The sequence below is a fragment of the Melanerpes formicivorus genome, unplaced genomic scaffold (genome assembly GCF_026170545.1).
Source record: "Melanerpes formicivorus ecotype bairdi unplaced genomic scaffold, bMelFor1.0.p_v2 SCAF_123, whole genome shotgun sequence".
Classification (NCBI taxonomy): Eukaryota; Metazoa; Chordata; class Aves; order Piciformes; family Picidae; genus Melanerpes; species Melanerpes formicivorus.
Window position 1 is genome coordinate 58,879 of NW_027142475.1, and position 22,159 is coordinate 81,037.

Here is a 22,159-nt window from a genome sequence, read left to right on the forward strand (position 1 = left end):
GTCAAAAGACAGGGAGAGGATGGATCCGCACAGAAATCTACCTACAGGCGTACTTACAGCTAGAGAAAACTATTTTCTTCAGAGAAGTACAAATACACAGCATAGGTAAGTTCTAGTAACTCTGTTCAGCCAAAATATCCCCCCCCCCCCCCTCCCCAAAAAATTCAGAATGTGTACTTTGGCTTCATGTACCAGTCATCGTTTTGACTTTTGTAGATGGCAGCAAAATGCAGCATTTGGAACGCAGGTCCTCATAAGCAGACTGAACTCTTTCAGAAACCTCCGTGCGTTCGAGCCTGCCAACTCTGCTGCTCGCTATTCTTCCTGCACACATTTGGTCATGGACCAATTTTGCAAGGTGCAAATGCTGAACTACCCTGAGACAGCAACCTGGCAACTGCAGATCATTTGAGTCTAACAAGTGTGATAGTGGCCCGTGCCAAACGCTGGGGCTGCTCTGCAGTCCCAGGAGTTACAAAATGCCACAGAGCCCACAATGGCATGGAGGTGAGGGTGTGGGTATCTGGAACAAGTTAACAAGGAAACACAGCTTTCCAACCCCACTTCTGTCCTAAAGCCAGAAGCACAAACAGGGAATTAAATAGAGAAGAGATTTCCTGAAGCAGCAGTTCTATGGGGGGAAACTCCCTGGGACTCTTGTCTTTTGACTTGAGGCCCAAGACCAGCAAGGAACTCAGGTTTCGGTTTTACTCCTTGCTTTCCTATCGCTTCCTTTGTCTGAGCCAGACCAAAATACTCCAGTTACAATCTACGTATGTGTTTGTCAGACACAAACAAACCTTGCTCACCTTTTCTGCCTCTGGTCTACAGCAACAAGGACAATGCTTTCTAACCCTCGTGGGCCTGCTCACACCAGCCTCAGGAGGGTGGACAGGAGCCCTGAGCATTAGCTTCCGGTTCCTCTGTGTCAAGATAGATCAAGCTGCTCTTGTATTTTAAGGAACGTAATACAGGACTATTAAACAAGACTCGTGGAAGGTCCTGCCATAAACCTGCAACTGAAGAGCTGATGGCTATTCTGGAAGTCCCTCTCCATTCTAACCAGCATAACGAAAAGTTTCACAACCATCCCACCAGAGGTGATGCTGTTTGGACTCAGCCAGCACTTTGCAGTCAAAGTAACCTTGACACAGTATTAAAGAATACACAAACCCTGAAAATGGAGCATCAAGGCCAGCTAGAAACAGATGCAGAATCGCTACAGGGATAGTGCAAGAGAGAAGGGCAAACTGAAATCGGATCCTGAGGTTCTGAGAGCAAGGGTGCGCCAGCAAAGGAAGGCTACCTCAAACCAGCAGCTGTATCACTACACACCAGCCACAGATTTGTCAGCTTCCACCAGTGCCGCAGCAGGAATTGGTCACTGGCATCAGGAAAAACTATTTTCAGTGAGAAACGGAGAGTGCCCTGCCGTCCACAGCACACAATACAGGAACAGGCCACAGGACTATCAGGACAAGGAAAGAAACAAAGGATCAAAACCAGAAAAGAGCTCAGTTATAACAGAAAGAACCCCAGACCAAAACAAACAGATCGAGAAGAGGTTCTTGGTCAGCCAGCTGGACCAATCCAAATTGTCACACATGCCCGATCTCATAGGGAATTGGCAAGGAAAACAGGAAATAAAGTCTCTCCCTCTGGCAACCAACAGCACTTTCAGCCTCACCTCCAAGTCACTATACCCTTCCCACTTCCAGATGCTCAGTTCAAGAGACCGCCTGAAATTCCTGCCTCAAAATCCTCCTGCAGCACAACACAGAACATGCTCTTTGGAAATGGCACGCGATGGATAGATCAGTAAGACAGGATTTGCCCTTCTGAGAAATGTGATGTGCTGTTCTATGTGCATCATCAGGAAGATAACCGCTTCCATTCAGCTGCATCCTGCACAAGGTGGAGCAACACCCTCCGCTTTGGGAGAGTCTCTAACAGAACAGCGGAGCTGGCAAATACAGTCAGTCCTACGTGCTGCTCGCTCTTCAAAAAGGCTTTCCCTCCCTTTAGTCTCACCTCTTTTTAACTCTACAAGCCACAGGAGCTTCTGTTCAAACCACAAACACCAACAGGACACCACGTTCCTCCAAAGAGTTTCACCCTGCTATCCAAGCAGGACTTCTGGGGCTCTGGGCAGCATTTCAGGAGACCAAAATCTATTCACCTACAAGGGCAGACTCCTCCGTGCGCCAGGAGTGAATTTTGCCCTGCACGCCTCTCCCTTTACTAATACCTGCTGCAGAACTCCTCAGGCCGAATGTGGCAGATCGGGTGTGCTAGAAGAAAGGAAATACCAGATGTGATCAAGAAAGGCTCCTTCTACTACAGGCAACCCTTCCAAAAGTGAAAATGCATAAATCTTGCCTTGTTCCAACACGTGGCTTTATCTCCATGTCAGAATGCCCTCCAGCTAGCCATCCGTCCCCAGCGTGATGCCGGTCATCAGCACGAGAACCACAGAAGTCCGACAGGCAGGGTACTTTGCAGATCTGGAAGATGGTCTGGCACCCTGCCAGCAAGGCCCCCAGCCACCCCCAAGGGACAGGGTTCTGCTTGTACAACAGTTGGTGCACACATGCGGCCCTTCTCCTTCAAGACTATGGATATGGAGGGGGGGCCAGGTCACAGGGTGGCAGCACCAACCAAAGGTTCCTGAAAGGGCGCAGGCTTCTACAAAATCTTGCCCAGTGGTTTAAACTTCCCTCTTCTTAGGGACTGCTTCCTGCATCAGCAGAGCACAGAAAGCAGGCATCCTTCAGCACTACCTGAACCAAACACCATTCCAATGGCAGAGCCAGGTGGAGAACCACAGCTTATTCCCCTTACAGCTCACAGCCCAGAAAAGCATGGCACAACCCCCCGCCCCGCACCTCAGTCAGGTTATGCCCTCTGCATCAAGCAGAAGTGATGAGTGTTTAGACAGCCAGCAATCCCATTGTGCTCCCCTGTTGGAGGAGCCGAGTGAGGCTGCGTCCCACATTTTTCAGCAGCGGAGTACTTTCTCATCTTTAACTCTGAGAGTTGCCACTTCAGAGCCCGCCACTCCTTTTTTCCAGGGCATACCCAGTGACTCCAGACAGCTACAGAGTCGCTTCCGCAGCTCCTGGGACCCCCTGTGGTGATTCGCATGCCACCTGGATTTTCTGGGACAGCACAGTGGGGTACAACAGTCAGAAGGTTAAGCCAAGGCCAACAAGCAGCCTAAGCCTTGGCTTTGCCACATCCACTCCCCAAACGGTGTAAAGCACTGGGGTGTTTTCCCCCAGCCAAGGCTGGAAGGAACTGGACTGTGGGTCACATAGACCACGGAGCAGAAAGACAATAGATTAGAAAAGGACTTCTGTGCAATCTTTCTGACGGGCTTCTCCCTCCTTCAGTTCTCACCTGCTGTTGTGCTGTCACTAGCTTTGGGTTTTGATTTCGACTTGAAGGAGAAGCGCTTGATGAGACGGTGGGAGAAGCTGCCGGCTTTCTTCCTTGAGGCAGAGTTGGTGGTGACATTGGATAAGTCATCGTGTGACTGGCTCAGCCCAGCTTCCTTCTGCTTGCTCCTTCTCCTGAAAATGAGCTTGGTACCACTCCGAAGAAAGCTGACTGCAGAGACAGAAAGAAAGGAGATGGAAACCACAACAGTACTCTACCCTGGCAAGTCTCGGGAGTGAAAATAAACCCGGCTGCTCTCAAATGAGCATCAAAGACCTCTTCTGCTCTGAGCAGCAGAAGCACACAGTGTGTCAGCAAATCCCAGCTCCCAACAGTAAGGCAAGGTCTACATTCGGGACAGACTGCAACGCTGACAAGCTGCTTTGCTAAGCACACCATCACAGAATACATCCATTTGGAAGAGGCCTCAAAGATCATCTAGTCCGACCCTCGAGCCAGCACTGAATTGTCAACACTAAACCACATCCCTAAGCACCAGGTCCACACACTGCTTAAACACCTCCAGGGACAGTGACTCCAGCATTGCCCTGGGCAGCCTGTTCCAATGTTTGAGAACACTCTCTGTGAGGAAGTATTTCCTAACATCCAGTCTGAACTTCCCCTGGCACAGCTCAAAACCATTTCCTCTGGTCCTGTCGCTTGCCACCATGGTGAAGAGGCTGTCCCTTCCTCACTCCAACCTCCCTTCAGGTAGCTGTAGAGAGCGATGACATCTCCCCTCAGCCTCCTCTTCTTCAGACTAAACAATGCCAGCTCCCTCAGATGCTCCTCATAGGCCAGGTGGCTCCTGGCCCTTCATGAGCCTCATTGCCCTTCTCTGGACACATTCCAGCACTTCAGTGTCCTTTTTGGAGGCGCCCAGAACTGAACGCAGTACTCAAGGTGTGGTCTCACCGATGCTGAGTATAGGGGGATGATCGCCTCCCTCTTCCTGCTGGCCACCACATTTCTAATACAAGCCAAGATACCATTGGCTTTCACACATCCCCTCTGCATAAACTTTTTTTTTACGCAAGAATATCCTTCAATGGGAAGCGTGCAGAGCTGTAACAGAAAGCTAGGAGTCAGATGACTGGAAAGCAAGCAAGAATATCTGCATGTGGAGACACCAAGAAGAACAGAGGACAGGGAAAAGGCCTCTCGGACTAGCCCGACTCAAGGGCACTCAGACCGACTGGTCATCAAGCCCCCCACGACAACTTCCCCCAGTTTTACAAACTGTCCGAACCTGCAGACAAATAAGGGCAACGGCTCCAGATGACTCGCATGCGTGGGACAGGGCAGAGATGCCTGTCACTGTCAGCCCCACACAGGTGCAAAAAGGTAAATCCAAAACCTGCATGCCATACAAAGTTGTAACAGTACTTCCTACAGAGAGGCCTTGCTTTCCATTTCCTTCCTGCTCCTCCCCGTCCATCATGCCTCTCAGGAATCTGGGCCACACATCCGCTACCCAACGATGGGCAAAATAAGGGCCGGCATGATTTGGACCATACCTGGTCGCACCGAGGTACGATCCCCTGAAACTTGCCAGGCTCTCGTATTCTGGGCAATCAGGATTGTGGCTTACGCTTGTTTATGCAATAAATCCACAGCTCCCTGGAAGCACCGTGGCTAGAAGCAGACAAATCTGAGACGCATCGTCCACCGAACTGACACAAGCCCGGAAAGGCCAGGATGACAGCTCGGCCAGGGCAGGCTCACTGCATCATTTAAAAGCAGAGAGTTGGTGTGGATGTCTGGTGTCAGCTGCTTTGATGCTGAATAAGAGGACACTAATGCCCATAAATACATTGTTAGGCAGCCTCCATTGCTGTGACAGAAGCAGACAAATTCGGAGGAAGAACTCATTTACAGGCATGTGCCTGATCTCCAGAGGCACTGACCAAGGAAAGAAAATGGGTTCTCAGGAACACTCAAGCCACACAGGGTTCCCATTTAAGACAGCACAGAAACCAAAAAGGCCAGAGGAATCAGATGCCTGCAAACAGAGGAGTTTAAAATCGCTCTAGCAGCATGCAAGGCAGAGTCAGGCTACTCCAGCAGAAGCCTGTCTTCGCCATGCCAAAAGCTGACTGCCGTCCTCGTGCTCACGTGGGGAACTTGGACATCGCTTTGTCCTCAAGTACCACAGGCTAACATTAGCTACCAGCTAATGGTTCATCCTTACCTTTGTGATCTTTCAAGCTCCTGGTTTCTAGGGCTCCCGTGGAGCCAGTTTCAGACTCAACATCTTCCACCGAAGGTCTCTCAGATATGTCAGATCGCGTCGTCTCATCCAGCTCCTGACTGGCCCTTTGTCCCGAGAGCGACTCTTCCAGCAGCTGCGATGATTCGGTAGAATCGCGAACCTGCTCAGCTGTGCCCTCTGCCACAGAACCCACTGTGGCCTCCAGGGATGCAGCATAACCCAGAGAAAGTGCCATTTCATCTTGAGCAATGGGTACCTGGAGCAGAGTCAAAAGGTTAGTTGGGAAGACAGGCTCTAAAGCATTGCATTCGTCTCCCTTCCTCCTACCTACAGATACTCCAGTTCCAATCAGCACTAGGCAGTGCTGATGCTCCCTCGTCACCCTTTCACAGAAACATACTGGAACATGGACCACAAAGCATTCTGCAGTGCTTCCCTCACTCTCATAGGCAAACTCAAGGAGAACTCCTTAGATTCTCCACGAGGATCCCATCTGGCTATGGCAGGAGCCTCCCACCAGCAGCTGCACTGAAGAGTAGCGAGGTACCTCTGATACTCAGTCAAGCTGCAAGGAAGCGGAAGAAGGGTTCTGCCAAGTGAGCAAGTCACCTATGCTAGAAGCTGCTCACACTGTTACCCTAAGGGTCAGGGCAGTTTCACATAGGCATCCCTAGAAATAACCTCCCAGACTTTAATATCCTCAGGGTAATCAGGAGGAAGTATTCTAAGCTTACGACCCTAGACTTTAGGCGTGCAGACTCTGATTGCTTCAGGGATCTGACAGCCAAAGTGTCGTGGGACAAAGCCCTGGAGGGAAGAGGGACCCAGGACAGCTGGTCAGTATTCAAGGACTACCTCCTCTGTGTCCAGGAGCTATGTATACCAACAAAGAGAAAAGCAGGAAAGAATGCTAGGAGGCCTGCCTGGATGAGCAAGGAGCTGCTTGACACACTGTTACTTAAAAAGAAACTCTACAGGCAGTGGAGGGAAGGACAGCTAGAACAGGGGGGACATAAGGAAGCTGCCCGAGCAGCAGGAGACCTGGTTAGGAAAGCCACAGCAGAGTTTGAATTGATTCTAGCCAGGGAGGTTAAAGGGAACACTAAGAACTTCTACAGCTATATTAATGGGAAGAAGACGACCAGGGAAGGCGTGGGCCCCCTCAGAAAGGAAACTGGTGACATGGTCACAAGTGATGAGGAAAAGGCTGAGGTACTCAATAACTTATTTACCTCAGTCTTCACTGCAATGGCCTCCAGCCCCACTCCTGATGTTATGGAAGACAATGCCAGGGACGGGGAGGAAGAACTGCCCGTTGTAAGTGAAGATCAGGTTGGTGATCACCTGAAGAATCTGAAAGTGTTCAAGTCCATGGGACCCGACGGGATACACCCACGGGCACTGAGAGAACTGGCAGATGAGGTTGCTAAACCCCTCTCTATTCTATTCCAAAAGTCATGGCAGTCTGGGGCAGTCCTCACAGACTGGAAAAGGGGAAACAGTACCCCCGTTTTCAAAAAGGGTAAGAAGGAGGAACCAGGGAACTACAGGCCAGTCAGTCTCACCTCTGTGCCTGGAAAGATCATGGAGCAGATCCTCCTGGAGGCACTACTGACTCAGAAGAATAGTGAAGAGGTGACTTGGAACATTCAGCGTGGCATGGTTTGATGGGTGGACCACTACATGGATAAGGAACTGGCTTGATGGCCGCACCCAAAGAGTGGCTGTCCATGGGTCCATGTCCCAGTGGAGGCCAGGGACAAGCGGAGTCCCTCAGGGATCAGTCCTGGGACCAGGCTTGTTCAACATCTTTGTGGGTGCCACAGACAGTGGCATTGAGTGCACCCTCAGCAAGTTTGCTGATGACACCAAGCTGTGTGGTGCAGCAGACACACTGGAGGGAAGGGAGGCCACCCAGAGGGACCTTGACAGGCTGGAGAGGTGGGCACAAGCCAACCTCATGAGGTTCAACAAGACCAAGTGCAGGGTCCAGCAGCTGGGTGGAGGCAATCCCAGGCACAAATCCAGGCTGGGCAGTGATTGGCTGGAAAGCAGCCCTGAGGAGAGGGACTTGGAGGTGCTGGGGGAGGAGAAGCTCAACAGGAGCTCTCAGTCTGCACTTGCAGCCCAGAAAGCCAATCAGATCCTGGGCTTTATCAGGAGAAGTGTGGACAGCAGGTCAAGGGAGGTGATTCTCCCCCTCTACTCAGCTCTGGTGAGACCCCACCTGGCGTACTGCCCCCAGTTCTGGAGCCCCTATTACAAGAGGGATCTGGAGGTGCTGGAAGGTGTCCAGAGAAGGGCCACAAGGATGCTCAGAGGGCTGGAGCTCCTCTGCTATGAGGACAGACTGAAGGAGTTGGGGCTGTTCAGTCTGGAGAAGAGAAGGCACCGAGGTGACCTAATTGTGGCCTTCCAGTATCTGAAGTGGGCTACAAGAAGGCTGGGGAGGGACTTCTCAGGATATCAGGTAGTGATAGGACTAGGGGGAATGGAATGAAGCTGGAGGTGGGGAGATTCAGGCTGGAGGGGAGGAGGAAGTTCTTCACCATGAGAGTGGTGAAGCCCTGGCATGGGTTGTCCAGGGAGGTGGTTGAGGCCCCATCCCTGGAGGTGTTTAAGCCCAGGCTGGATGAGGCTCTGGCCAGCCTGATCTAGTGTGGGGTGTCCCTGCCCATGGCAGGGGGGTTGGAACTAGATGATCCTTGTGGTCCCTTCCAACCCTGACTGATTCTATGATACTGGAAATGAAGCCCCAGCCCTCTCCCCCAGAGCTACCTTGGAAACTCCCGAGATGATGAGCGTGCTACGTTTTGTTGGCGTCTTCTTAGCGGACTTGTTGTTTGTCTCGGTTAGCTGCCTGATCGCCGTCTCGGCCACTGGATCCAAGCCATTGGGCACGTGGCTATCCCCTGAAGGTAAGAAAGGTACCGATGCTCGAAGCCACAACCTTCAGCACAAGCAAGAGGTCACTTGCTGACCATGATGCTTGTAAAAGGCAGTTACACATACACAAAGGTACAGACTTTCTTATGGACTTGCCCAAATAAACCAAAGGATGCTTTACGTAGCTCCTGGCTTTTGTAGCCACCTGAAAAGCTCGATTTCTCACCAGGCACGTCATTAAATTTCCTTCCCAAGCAACAAAGACTTCCAGAAACTCATAGGAATTTGGACACCTTTGGCTACAAACTGTCATAACAGCCACAGTGCTGTCCCAAAGACAATGAGAGCCCCAAGTACAGGGTGAGCAAAGCTCTTTGGGTTCAAATAGTCTGGAATCTTCTTGTCAAAGCAAGGAAATATCCAGAGGCAAAGACCGGATAGCCAAAGTGGAACTCCTTTTACCTGTCCTCACTCACCACCACCTGTCTGTCCCCACCTTCTCTTAGGCACTGGGATATTGTCTTCATCAGCAAATGCAGTTGACTTCAGCAATTCACATTCACGCTGACACCCTCCACCAAAGGCTAAGGAATTTGGGTTGCTCTTGTAAGGACATCGGATTTCCAAGCACTTACAGCTACCGCTGGGCATGGGACCATGAGGGCAGCCGCTCTCCAGAAGCACAGTTGTCTTCTTCTCGGTCACTTCCACCTTGGAAGGTGATCTTGATGGTGAATCTTCACAGTGAAAGAGAAGCAGAGACACCAGTAAGCAGAGATGAAGCTTAGGCAACTTCACTATCGCATTACGACACCCACACGCACAGCCCCAAAAAGCCTCAAGCGCTCACAGCCAGCCTACAAAGGGTGGCCACTCTGCGAGGGTTTGTGGCAACAAACTACAAGAGGCTTTTTCCTCTCTTGCTGCCTCCCCCCAAACCCAGGGCTTGATTCCCGCCCCTAAGTCTATGCGAGCCTCCAACTGTCACAAGATGCTAAGGAAATGGCAACCCAGAAGCCAAAAGCACTGCACAAGGTGCAAGTCTGCAACACCCACAACACAGAATGGGTGAACAGTTTAGTCACCACCTGCAAAAGTGGCCTGGGGAATACTAGAGCCAAGTCTGCATCCCTGTAGCAGCCACTCATACAAGACACCTGCTGCAGGGCAGCCTCACCCAGCTTGCAGTCTGCCTTGGGCCGGGACTGAATCGTGGTGACAGTAGTAACAATAGTGCCATCGGGCATGATGGTCCGGTCCATCTCCACCTTCTTAGTGGGGGTAATACTGGTTCTCAGAGATGTGGCGTGCTGAGCATTCAAAGACGCAGACGACTCCTGGAATAGCAGCTACAAAGACAAAAGCACAACCTACAGAGGCTCTCCTCCTCCTAGACAGAAAGGAATGCACAGGAGTGACAAGAGGTACTACTCTGGGCACCAGGGAGCTATCTCCACTACAATGCTGGTTGAATGGAGGGAGGGTCAAGGACTGAGGGGTAGGCAACACCACTCCTTCATCTAAGGGTCTGTCAGCCCCCCTGTGACAAGCCCAGGCCAGATCGCACTTGTGTCCAGCCAGAGCCTCTCATCGTGAACGCTTCTGAAGCACATATTTGTGCCAGGCTTACAGAATCATGAGCTCACCTCCAGTATAATTGTTGCTTCATCCATCAGTGACTGCCCAGCTCCTGGGGTCAGTGAGCAGACCTGTCTCCCAGATGGTTGTTTGCCCAAAGAATCAAGCAAAAGTGCAGTATGTGCTAGCAACACATCTGTGGGAAGGAACAGGAAAACAAAACACACTGCAGAACTTCAGCACACCAGATGCCTCCCAAGAAACGCTCTTTTTGGAAGAAGCCCTGTGGGTCAGTGAAGCAGATCTCCAGAACTCTGGTAGCTTCCAGGTTCAAGACAGGGAGAGGGCTGGCAGCACTCCTCCATTCCTCTTTACCAATCCAGAAATTCACTCCCTTTAAAGAGATGCTCCCTTATGCAGCCTCCATCAAAACCAGGTACTGCATTTCATCTCCAACCAAGTACATACAAAGAGAGTTAAGAGGCTTCTGCAGCATTCTGCTAACACACAGAGGCAAATCTCCCTACTCTCCACTCCCCATTCTAGAGTGGAGACAGGCAGGTTTCAGGAATCCCAGGTCATTTCATATAGACAGAGGCTCACATATTGTTGGATATGAAAAGTCCTTTGCAGAGTCTGTTACGTGTGGTACTGATGCAGAAATAGTGCAGGCTCAAAGCACAGGAAGTCCCTTCAGCGTTTTTGTCTCCCCACTATACAGTCCACCTCACAGTTGCGCATACTCACTTCCCCTGCTGTCACTGTTCCCCAGCACTTGTAGCTTCAGCTCTTTACTTCTAGGTCCCAACTCCCTGTTTCAACACGAAAAAAAAAAAAAAAACACACAAACAAAAAACCCCAGCCTGGTATTAGGCAATCTTTGCAAAGCAGCCATGGAGCAAACGCCCCATTTCAGATCTTCCTTCCCTCCGCCAGTACACACTTTGGCATGCAGCTGCTGCTTTAGAGGACGCAACAAGGGGTGGCAAACTATACAGAAGAGGAAGACTCTAGCTCGTGTCCCCCACAGGGCTGCATAGGCAGCTACAGGAAGTCATAAGGGCAATTTGCCTGGAATGCCAGGATTTACAAAACTCCAAGCCTCCTGCACCTGCTGCTCCCCTACTGCCCACAACTGGCATTTCTGCAGTGTGCAGGGGAGTGGAAAATACGTGCAGGAGCTGGGGACAACCACCAGACATGCAGGCGGCACAAATGCACATTGTCCCGTAGTGCAAACTTCACCTCTGCGCCATCTGCCATTACCGTGGCACAGCAATGACACCCAGAGATTGTGCAGACACTTACAGAAAGAGTTCCTCGGTCCACTCCACCTCTGCCGCAGCCCCCGCACCACAAGATGTCACCGCTCTCGTCCACTTCTGCTGTGGGGGGCTGTCTAGCTCTACCATGCAGCATATCTCCCCAACTCCTGCAACAAAGGGTCAGGGTGCATGGACACGCTCATCAGTACGAGGCAGAAACTTGGCAGGGGCACGCCCCTCTTTTCCATTCAAACCCACCTAAAACATTCATTCCCTCCAAGCTCACCACCCACACACTTGCCCCTGCAGATCAGCAATGTTCCCACACTCACCTCTCTTCCCCTGGCAGCCCAAGTTCAGGACTCGAAGATTCCGGAGCAATAGCTTTGAACCCAGAGGGGCCGCTGCTACTCCTGCTGGGGGCTCTTGAATCAACTTATTGCTCAGTATCTGAGGAATGACAAGAACAAGACCAATGCCTTTATCATTCACTCGGCAGCAGACAGCAGTAAGAGGTATCACAGTATATCACAGTATCACCAAGGTTGGAAGAGACTGCAAAGATCATCAAGTCCAACCTGTCACCACAGATCTCCTGAATAAACCATGGCACCAAGTGCCACATCCAATCCCCTCTTGAACACCTCTAGGGATGGTGACTCCACCACCTCCCTGGGCAGCACATTCCAATGACTCTCTCAGTGAAGAACTTTCTCCTCACCTCGAACCTAAGCCTCCCCTGGCACAGCTTGAGACTGTATCCTCTTGTTCTGGTGCTGGTTGCTAGAGAGAAGAGACCAACCCCTTCCTGGCTACAACCTCCCTTCAGGTTGTTGTAGGGAGCAATGAGGTCTCCCCTGAGCCTCCTCTTCTCCAGGCTAAACAATCCCAGCTCCTTCAGTCTGTCCTCATACGGCTTGTGTTCCAAACCCCTCCCCAGCTTTGTTGCCCTTCTCTGGACACATTCCAGCAAGTCAACCTCCTTCCTAAACTGAGGGGCCCAGAACTGGACACAGGACTCAAGGTGTGGCCTAACCAGTGCTGAGCACAGGGCACAATGACTTCCCTGCTCCTGCTGGCCACACTGTTCCCGATGCAGGCCAGGATCCCATTGGCCTTCTTGGCCCTCTGGGCACACTGCTGGCTCATGTTTAGGCAGCTGTCACTCACCACCCCCAGGTCCCTCTCTGTTTGGCAGCTCTCCAGCCACTCCAACCCCAGCCTGTAGCTCTGCCTAGGGTTGTTGTGGCCAAAGTGCAGCACCTGGCACTTGGATTTATTGAATGCCATCCTGTTGGACTCTGCCCATCTGTCCAGTCGGTCGAGGTCCCTCTGCAGATGTGATGTTCATCCTTGTATCTACTAAGCAGCTACTCACACCAACATCAGGAAATACCCACAGAGCCACTGAGAGATGCTACAGGTTCCCCAAGCTATCGTACTCTAGTGGGGACCCCATGTTATTTCAGATGGAAAGTTTAAAGCAGACAGGAAGAGGCAGACAAGAACAAGGTTGCTGTCTGTCAGACGGACAACTGAAGATAATAAAGCACAAATCATTCCATGACTGTAAATGTTGCCCCAGATGGAGCCTTGGTGTTCAGAGCAACAGAGAGACTGCCAAAACAGAGATGTATCTCAAGCAATCCAGCTACACCTCAACACAAACGGCACTCAGTCGTCAAGAAACAAGGTACATATAGAGCTGCTCCATTTCTATAGCACCCCAACTCCTATGACAGCACAGGCCAGGATGTGCTCGTGATCCAGACGCCAGTCTCAACCCATGGATACCCGCCTAACCCTCAGCCCTCAGCAGCAATTCAGAGAATGGCGTTTCAGGCACAAGAACGACACAGAGATCACCTTACCACACTGGCTCCAGCAGTGCAGGCCTTCAGATTCACCATGATGGCTGGCTGTGTGCTGACAATGGTATCCTCAATCAGATCCTTTATGGTGGACAGATCTGCCCCCCCTTCGTTCTTCACTCCACAAATCAAGGGGAAATGCAGAAAAGTCAAAGCAAGGTAGACACATTTTCTCCTTCTGTAGCTTCAAACGTCTCTCTAGCCTCTTAAGACTCCACATGGTCTTGCTCCTAGTAATAACTTCCCAGATACTCTGTACTTGCTCTCCCTAGCACTTACAGCTTCTGTGTAACAGCTGCAGGCAAATATAAGTTGTCTAAATGAGACAAACATCTGTAGTCTGCCTGTGGCAAATTTTGACAATAGAGCTTCACAGCTTGCTACCCTCTCACCACCTTGTGAGATACTACTAGCACTTTCAGATCAACTCCATTCCACTCAGCATAAAGCAAACAAACAAAAAACCTACAAATAAACAAACAAACAAAAAAACAATCAGCCAACTTAGCTGTACCACAGAAGCACAAGTACACCCATACACAGCTTGTCCAATCTCCAAATATCACAGCATCACAGTATACTAGAGGTTGGAAGGGACCTCAAGAGATCATCGGGTCCAATTCCTCTACCAAAGCAGGATGGCTTAGGGTAGTCCACACAGGAATGCATCCAGGTGGGCGCTGAGAGTCTCCAGAGAAGACGACTCCACAGCCTCCCTGGGCAGCCCGTTCCAGTGCCCCGTCACCCTCACTGTAAAGAAGTTTCTCCTCATGTTGAGGTGAAATCCTCTATGTACAAGTTTGATCACATTGTTTCTTATTACTGTGCAACGCCAAAAAGAGCATGGCCCCCTCCACTTGACACCCACCCCTCAGATATTTATACACATTGATGAGATCCCCTCTCAGTCTACTCTTCTTGAGATTACATAGCCCCAGAGATCTCAGTCTCTCTTAACAGGGGAAATGCTCAAGTCCCCTAATCATCCTCATGGTTCTCTAATGGATTCTCCCCAGCAGTTCTCCTTGAACTGGGAAGCCCCAAACTGGATGCAGTATTCCAGGTGTGGTCTCACTAGGGCAGAGTAGAGAGGTAGAAGAACATCCCTAGACCTGCTGGACACACTTTTCTTGATGCATCCCAGGATATCATTGTCTTTCTTGGCCACAAGGGCACATTGTTGATCCATGGAGAACTTGCTGTCCACCAGCACTCCAAGGTCTTTCTCTGTGGAGCTGCTTTCCAGCAGGGCAGCCCCTAACCTGTACTGGTACCTGCTGTTGTTCATCCCCAGATCCAGGACTCTGCACTTATCCGTATTAAACTTCATGAGGTTTGCCTGCATCCAGCTCTCAGGCTGTCCAGCTCTCATTGGATGGCTGCACAGTCTGACGGGCTGTCAGCCAACCCCCCCCCCCCCCCCCCATTTTGTGTCATCAGGAACTTGCTGAGGGTACTCTCAAACTCCTCAGCCAGATCATTGATAAAAATATTGAACAAAACTGGACCCAGTACTGATCCCTGGAGAACATCACTGGCCACAGGCCTCCAAGTTGACTCTGTGCTACCGATGATGACCCTCTGAACTTTGTTGTGAAGCCAGTTTGCAAACCACCTCACAGACAGCTGTCTATGCCACATTTCCTAAGCTTTCCTATGAGGATGTTACGGGAGACAGCATCAAAAGCTTTAGGGAAGTCAATATATGAGACATCCGCTGCTCTTTCATCACCTACCTATTTTGGCATAATTTTATAGAAGGCTATCAGATTAGTCAGACAGGATTTTCCCTTGGTAAATCCACTTTGGCTACTCCTGATGATATTATTGATTTCCATGTGGTCAGAGATGACCTCCAGGATGAGCTGCTCCATCATCTTTCCAGGGATGGGAGTAACGCTGACTGGTCTGTAGTGACCTGGGTGCTCCTACTCGCCTTTTTTGAAGACCAAAGTGAGGTTTGCTTTCTTCCGGTCGTCAGGCACCCCTCCTGACCCCACCATGACTTTTGAAAGATAATGGAGAGGTTCAGCAGCAGTATCAGCCAGCCCTCTCAGCACTCGTGGATGCACCCCATTGGGTCCCGTGGACTCATTTGTCTTTCGTTACCATAACAGATTTCTAACCCTGTCCTGACTGACCACGTGCGTTGTGTGCTAACCACTCAAAAAAAAGCAGCAGAAGCACCAAACAAATGGGAAAAAACCCAAACCAATGCACCCCCCCCAGCAAACAAAAACAACAGAAAACCCAAACCACCAAACACAAAAACAACCACATCACCAAAACCAAAAAGAAAACCACAATAACAAACAAACCACCACAGACCACCGAACTACTCAGCTCATTTTGCAGCTCCAGATCAGATGATGGCAGAGGAACCTACAAAAACTGAAAGCCATTTCCGCCACACAGACTCCCATTCAGCTGTTACACCTTCCTCCTGGCTCAGTGTTGTTTCTGCCCTTCCCTCCCTTCCTCCAGTCCAGCCTCCCATTGTTTGCCACTCACCTTGGAAAGCTGAAGTCTTGGAAGAACAGAAAGGTTCAAGTCTGGTCGGTCCTTGAATGTCCATGACACCAAGAGACCTTCATTCTGTATCTCCTCCAAGTGGATCTCCACCTGGCCCAGAACAAATAGCTACAGTCAGGTACAGTTCCTGCCCTGTTTCAAATTCAGCAACTAGAAGGCCCTCACACCAGCACAACAATTAGAGACAGAATCTAAGAACACAAGTTATGAGCCTACGGGAAGAAGCAGCTGCAGAAGCCTCATCACTTCACAGGGAGATCTGGCTTCCTTGCCACCTCTGGATGTTCAGCATCAGAGGGAAAATTTACAGATTATTTCTTTGGCTGAAGAAAACACCTACAGGACAATCCAAGAAAGCCAGCTGGGGACGGATGGAATATTTACTGAGCTACTACATCAGATAACCATTACCACACCTAAGCACAGCCATTTTTAAGTTAGCAATATGTCTCTAGGAGACCATCCTCAGACTGAAAACTCATCCAGGTCACCAACAACGACTGCAACAACACATCAGACTGTATGCCATCCCGTAGGTTCAGCTGCAAAGTCGCCCATCAATGCACCTAAAAGGCAACATTAACGCAACAGACACAAAGAGAACTGCACCAAAGAACTCCTAACCGCTTATCTCTAGTTGAAATGGGAATTCAATTCAACATAGTTCTAAAGGAACTGCCACACTGACAGAAACACAGAAGGGCACAGTCAAAAGCAACAGATCCCTAACACAGCAGGCAGGTAAGTAACCAATAAGAGGTCCATAAAAGAGGCAAGGCACATCTGGGAATACAGTGCTTGAAGTATTCCAATCAAACCTCATTGGTAACCTTACCGGCATTTCACATTCAGGAGCACATGCACTTCTCTACAAGAACCATCCACTCAAAACTTGTCTGCAGGTACAGACAAGGACACCTAGAAAATGCCAGCAAGTATGGAAGCAATTTGATGAGATCTGAGAAAGCCCATTTGGCTCCAGAAACCTTGTAAAGATGAAAAGTGACCATGGCTGCTGCTCACAACTAAATCAGCAGCAGGCAGGCATTTAGCCAAGAAGAGAGGGGGCAGCTATTCAAATGACCAAGGCACAATGACCGAGATGATCTGTTGGATATCAGCTGAACCCTTTAATAAAGCTTCCGAGAGCAATACCTGCAGAAACACGGAATCAGCTTCTACTGCCAGAGGTACACCTAATTTCATCATCTCTCCCTATCATGCAAACGAGCCTGTGGTCTCCAAGCCACATTTCATCTCCAGTGCCAAGCCCTTCTTCACAATGGGAACAAAATCATGTTTCAGAAAAGCAAATACAGACAAAAATCTACTATGGCATCATCACTGTAGAGGCTTCTGTTCCAGAAGCAACATCTAGAATAACACACAGAAAAAGAAAAGAATCTGCACTGCACTTTTGTGAAGGTATTAAGGGGAGCCCTGACAAACCACTTCTCACTGTACATTTCTTTTTCACACCAACAACCAGGACACCACCATAACTGTAACATACACACAAGACACACCTTTCCCTATCCATCATACTGCAAGGGAAATTAAGTTCTGTGCACCTTTTGCTTCTTAAACATCTGCTTGAAAACACAGCAGAGAATACTGCCACACCTCAAATCTCTCTGGATTTTATTACAGCTACATTACATCCCCAAGACCTGCACAGTAAGACTCAGAAAACGAGACCTGGCACATGGACTCAGAATATTTGTCACTCTGTCAAACATCAGTGACAGCATGCTGCTGCTTCTGGCATCATAAGGTCTTGATTTGCACTACATTGGGTCCTCTTTCCTCAAGAGGCCTGGGGCCAGGTGAAAGAACAAGATTCCTACAGCTGTTACCTGAGCCTGCAGCACAGCCAAAGTGACATGATAGGTGTCAACGGAAACAGCAGCTGGGGACTGCTGAGTAACAGAGACAGGAAACTTCACAGCTTCAGCTGACAGATGGCAGCATAACACCTGGAAAGAAATGGAAGGCCATGAGTTTCCATCCTTCTGGAGCTGCCACCACAAACCTCAAAAGAAAACATGCAAGGTTGACCCTTTGTAGCAGGAATTTTAAAAAAATCAGGCTTACTCCCCGACCCAGTTCTGTACTGCACACCTGCCACGCAGTGAAGATGTACTGGTGTCAGAAGCTCACTTCTCTTTGCTGTAGGACCCTAATATTTGGGTTCAGTCTCCATATGCCTTAGGTCCACCTGCTCAGGGTTCTCCCAGACCTCACCGGGGCACAGACCCAGAGCCACAATCTCTTGAGGCCAGCAACAGCCCTCCAAACTCAACAAGAGACCTCATCCAAAGCTTTCTTGGTTCCACCATCCCCATCGTGCAGATCTCGGCAATCTCTGCAGCACACACTGCCAGCCAACAGAGAAACCCCGCGCTGCACAACTCCGAGCGGCAGAGCCTTACCATGCTGCGATCCGACTGTCCCCTGCACATCACGTGGCTGATATTTGCAGCCAGTGGTAACTGAGGACCCTCTTCAAATGTGATCTGTACCGAGCTCTACAAAAAGAGAACTCTTGTTAAATTCAGACAGTTTCAAAGAAGAGGAAGGAATCTGACCTGGGGCCTCCGAGACACTCCACTCGGGTCCATTTCCACGAATCCGGCCCGCAGGCAAAAACAGCACGCACTGCAATTCTAACCACCCTGGCTTGTCTAGATGGAGAAAGGAAACAAAGGGAAAGCATGGAAGAGGAGGAGGAAGGGAGAAAGGAATAGAGGAAGCAGACAGAAGAACTTCAGCAGCTGCCAACATGTTAAACGTCAGATCCAGTTTCTCACATCTTACCCAACGTAACTATTGAGAGCATAATCCTACAGTATGTCATTCAGTCTCATTTGGTCCCAGACCAAAAATGGGGTGCCAAGAGCCTGCAGCAAATAGTCCCACAGCCACCTTATACAGCATCACCCTCTCATTCTTCCTGTACCTCATCCTCTAAGATTGAGAACCAGTTAGCACTTGCTAGGCTACCACTTGTAATCAATTCTACCTTCTTTCTGAAGTCAGGCCCTGGACTCCTGCTGCCCTTGCTATGCCTAATGGAGCGTTTTCTAACTCTGAGTGCAAAGCAAGTTTCTGAACAAATTCCATGTCACGAGAAACGAGACATGAACACAATATCAGGGCCAGCTAACATAACCCTCACTCCGTCATGAAAACTTTCTACCCTATTCTGGAAGGGCCACCTCACCATTTTCTCATTTGTCAACAACCAAGCACAAGCAAATGACATCATTAAATGACATTTGAAAGGAAGACTCACCGGAGAACGAATAGCCAAATTCCAAAAAGGAGGCACAGCGTACAGTTCGATGGCTAACTTGATCTTTATCTCTGCTCCAGCAGATCAGAGATCTGTTAACCACAGACCTCTTGGGAACAGAGCACTCAGTCCCTTGGAAAACCCTTCAGAGGATAAGCTTGTCCTAAAAACAATATATACCTTTGAATGCTTTGTCTTCTTGGCACTACCAGAGCCTGGGCAAGAGTACAAACATCTATTTCCATTTTCTAATGTCTAAATCAGGAGAGACAGTCTATCACATTATGGGTTCTACAGCTTGTATTTAAATGGCTGTATTGCACAGGTACAACTTACGTGCCTTGTAACTGAAAAGGACTTCCCTTGAAAAAAGACAGCTACCGTGCAGGTGACACATAGCAAACCCAAGTGCATCTTCCAAACTTGCCTTCCTCAGAACCCTATTGCTTCGTATCACCCCAGAAAACTATTATCAGGGAAATTAAGAGCTACAGAAAGTGTGCCGGAAAAACTGCTGTGCAAGCATTCCCAGAGGAGCCATCACCTATGGGGTCAGCCGTTACAAAGCCTATTACACTAACGCAACTAACAGTGAGGGCAAGAGAAGTAGTGATTCCTCATCCCTCCCACCTTCGCCAATCACACTTTTTCACACGGTTGTGCTGCACTGAGAGATCAGCTTTTTTGTCCTGCCTCTAGTCTAGAATTTAACTCATTTTGTTGAAAGGAGAGATACTTTTCCAACCTTGTTGGAAAACTTGAACAGAATTTCCCACCGCATTCTTTGAGGTTTTCATTTCCTTTTCTTCAAACACATTAGCTTCACGTTAACTTTTTTAAGCTCTTGATTTTCCCACGCAATTTAACAGCAGGGCTCCCCCTTTCCATTCAGACAAGATGGGTAAAAAGGAGACTACGACACATTTTGGACCACAGCTTTGTGCCTATAAGCCCCTGCCTTGAAAGCAACCTGTGCAATTATTTTCACATGCAATCAGCGAGTCTTCATGAACTTCAAAACCACGGACCAATGCAAAAGTAGCGCTGGGAGGCTAAAGGGAATATAACGCGAAAATTAGATTGCTGTGGAAATCATCAGCTGGCTTCATCAGACCGGACTCGGGCTCAGGAACAGGCACCGAACCGCGTTACGCAAACCGTGCTGCTCGGCACCCCCCTTTCCGTGCGGCATATCCGCGCTTCATTACCTACCCGATTCACCGAGCTGGCGCAAAGCTACTCGTAACGCGACACTTACTCCCTCCGGCCAAGAGCTTGCAGCCCCAGAGTGCGCTCTGCGAGGAATGCTCCCGAGGGCCCCAAGAACAAAAGGCAAGCGGCCCCGCCCGCCGCTCCCCCCCTCCGCCTCCGACGACAGTTCTCCCCAACACGCCGCCGCGCTTGCCCGGGCCCCGCCGTACCCCATTCCGGCGCGCCTGGCTGTTGAGGGCTCGCACCCAGGCCTTCTGCCACTGCTCACGCAGGGGCCGGAGAGCGAGCAGCGCGGCGAGCAGCGCACGGGCCCCGGCCTCCTCTGCCGCTGCCCCGCGCCCACGCGGCGCACGGAGGGCCGCGGACCGCCAGTACTGGAGCAACCAAGCCGCGACGGTGAGCAGCGAGGCAGCGAAGAGCAGCACAAGCGCGGCCCAGCCTGGATCCGGCCCCATGGCGCCACGCACAGCGATTCACGGGGGGCCGGCAGGCATAGCTGGCGGGCCGCCGCTCGGCCCCAGCGCTGCAGCGCTGGCCCAGCCGCTGCCACCTCCCAACAGGGGAGGGAAGAGGTGGCCACAACGCCCGCCCTTTTCCCAGCCCCGCGGCGCACGTGGGCCGCCGCAGCCTGACCCCAGCCGCGTGCGCACAACCACCTGCCGCCTCCCCTCCGCCCGCCGGCCGCATCTTCCCGGCTTGGCGCCCCCGCACGGTCTGGCGGGGCAGCCCGAGAGAGCGCAGAGGGCTACACCGCCGCCTGACCAGCAGCCCGCAGCTTGCCGGACGGATCTCCACTACTCCGTGTTCCTCGCCGACCTGGCAACTTCGTCCCTGCCGTAGCGAGCCTTCCGTGGTGGCCTGAAACAGCAACGCAGTCGCGGTGTGGATGTGGAGCCGGTCTCCCGAGCTCCCCTAAAAAGAACGTCTTCTTTGTCATGTCGCGCTCGTTCTCCCCGACAGTAATGACACCAGGCACGCAGGACACGACTCCAAGGAGGAATCTTTTCGTCTGACTGCTGTCGTCTTGGGCCACCCTCGCAGTGGAGGACAGGTAGCACGAGTTTGACCACCTCTTTTCACGACGGCAGGAAGCAGCATCTGTTAGAGCTGGGGGAGGATCCCTGGCCAACCTTCCGACCCCGGTCTGCACGGAGGTTTCCTCCTTAGAAGCAACATGTGCCGGCCACAACGTTTGTTTAAGGTTCGGTTAAAGTCTACAAAGTCACATCTGCAGTGTCTTCAAGGGACTGCAAAGCACAGGCGGCCTCTCTCAATAGAGCAACAGTTCTTTAGGCAGCACCAAAACAACCATCTCGAGTCATAACATCACACTTAAAACAGCTGCAGGGAAAGGGAAAGCGCTTCTCACTGCTACTGCACCTTCTGTTGCTTCCCTCCTCTGCTCATTGACTCACGCCTAAATGCAACATCTACGAAGAACAGAAATTGTGCTTCTCCTGCCTTTCCCCGCTTCTGCTGCTCCCGCAGAAATAATCCCCCGAGAGGGCAACAGCTGTTACAAGTTTTCTGGCAGGTGAAGATTTCGAGGGAGACAGTTTATTGTGTTTTTCTGACATCGTTTCCTTCTCTCGCGCATCCCGCCAGCGTTAAACGCGGGAGTACCGCCCCGCTTAACGCGGCTGCCTGCCCCGGCCGCGAGCGCTGGCGGTAACAGCGGTACCCGAGGGTTGTCAGCAGCCACCTGCCAGCGCCGCTTCCCACAGCCGGACAAAATGCGACTCCGGCTGCTAGAAATCGAGTAGCGCGGGAGCGTGTAAACATCCTCTTGCTCATCCCTTCTTACCGGCGCTCCGAGGGGGAAGTGACATAACTGGGGGCGGGATACAGCCGGCGTGTGGCTCGAGCAGCG

At 50.8% G+C, this 22,159-nt stretch overlaps 1 protein-coding gene across 7 annotated transcripts in view; it reads right to left on the reverse strand.

Moving 5' to 3' along the window:
- Positions 1-22,133, reverse strand: part of C2CD2L (C2CD2 like) — a 38,874-nt gene extending 16,741 nt beyond the window's left edge. Inside the window, exons 1-16 of one of the 7 annotated variants that reach the window (XR_010991019.1) lie at positions 20,499-20,924; positions 18,215-18,310; positions 17,639-17,758; positions 15,762-15,872; positions 13,251-13,364; positions 11,712-11,829; positions 11,423-11,546; positions 10,862-10,926; positions 10,183-10,310; positions 9,714-9,885; positions 9,172-9,273; positions 8,429-8,562; positions 5,630-5,906; positions 3,400-3,609; positions 2,380-3,158; positions 147-2,291 (exon numbers count right to left, since the gene is read on the reverse strand). Coding sequence is in view for 6 of the 7 variants with exons in the window: in XM_068167772.1 (XP_068023873.1) it covers positions 2,896-3,158; positions 3,400-3,609; positions 5,630-5,906; positions 8,429-8,562; positions 9,172-9,273; positions 9,714-9,885; positions 10,183-10,310; positions 10,862-10,926; positions 11,423-11,546; positions 11,712-11,829; positions 13,251-13,364; positions 15,762-15,872; positions 17,639-17,758; positions 18,215-18,310; positions 20,499-20,744 (2,280 nt within the window). In the remaining variant the exon portion in view is untranslated. Of the gene's footprint in view, positions 1-146; positions 3,159-3,399; positions 3,610-5,629; positions 5,907-8,428; positions 8,563-9,171; positions 9,274-9,713; positions 9,886-10,182; positions 10,311-10,861; positions 10,927-11,422; positions 11,547-11,711; positions 11,830-13,250; positions 13,365-15,761; positions 15,873-17,638; positions 17,759-18,214; positions 20,434-20,498; positions 20,925-21,105 lie in introns of those variants that run through there. The other 6 variants (XM_068167777.1, XM_068167772.1, XM_068167774.1 and 3 more) reach the window with 6 other exon arrangements.
- Positions 22,134-22,159: the final 26 nt, after the last annotated feature.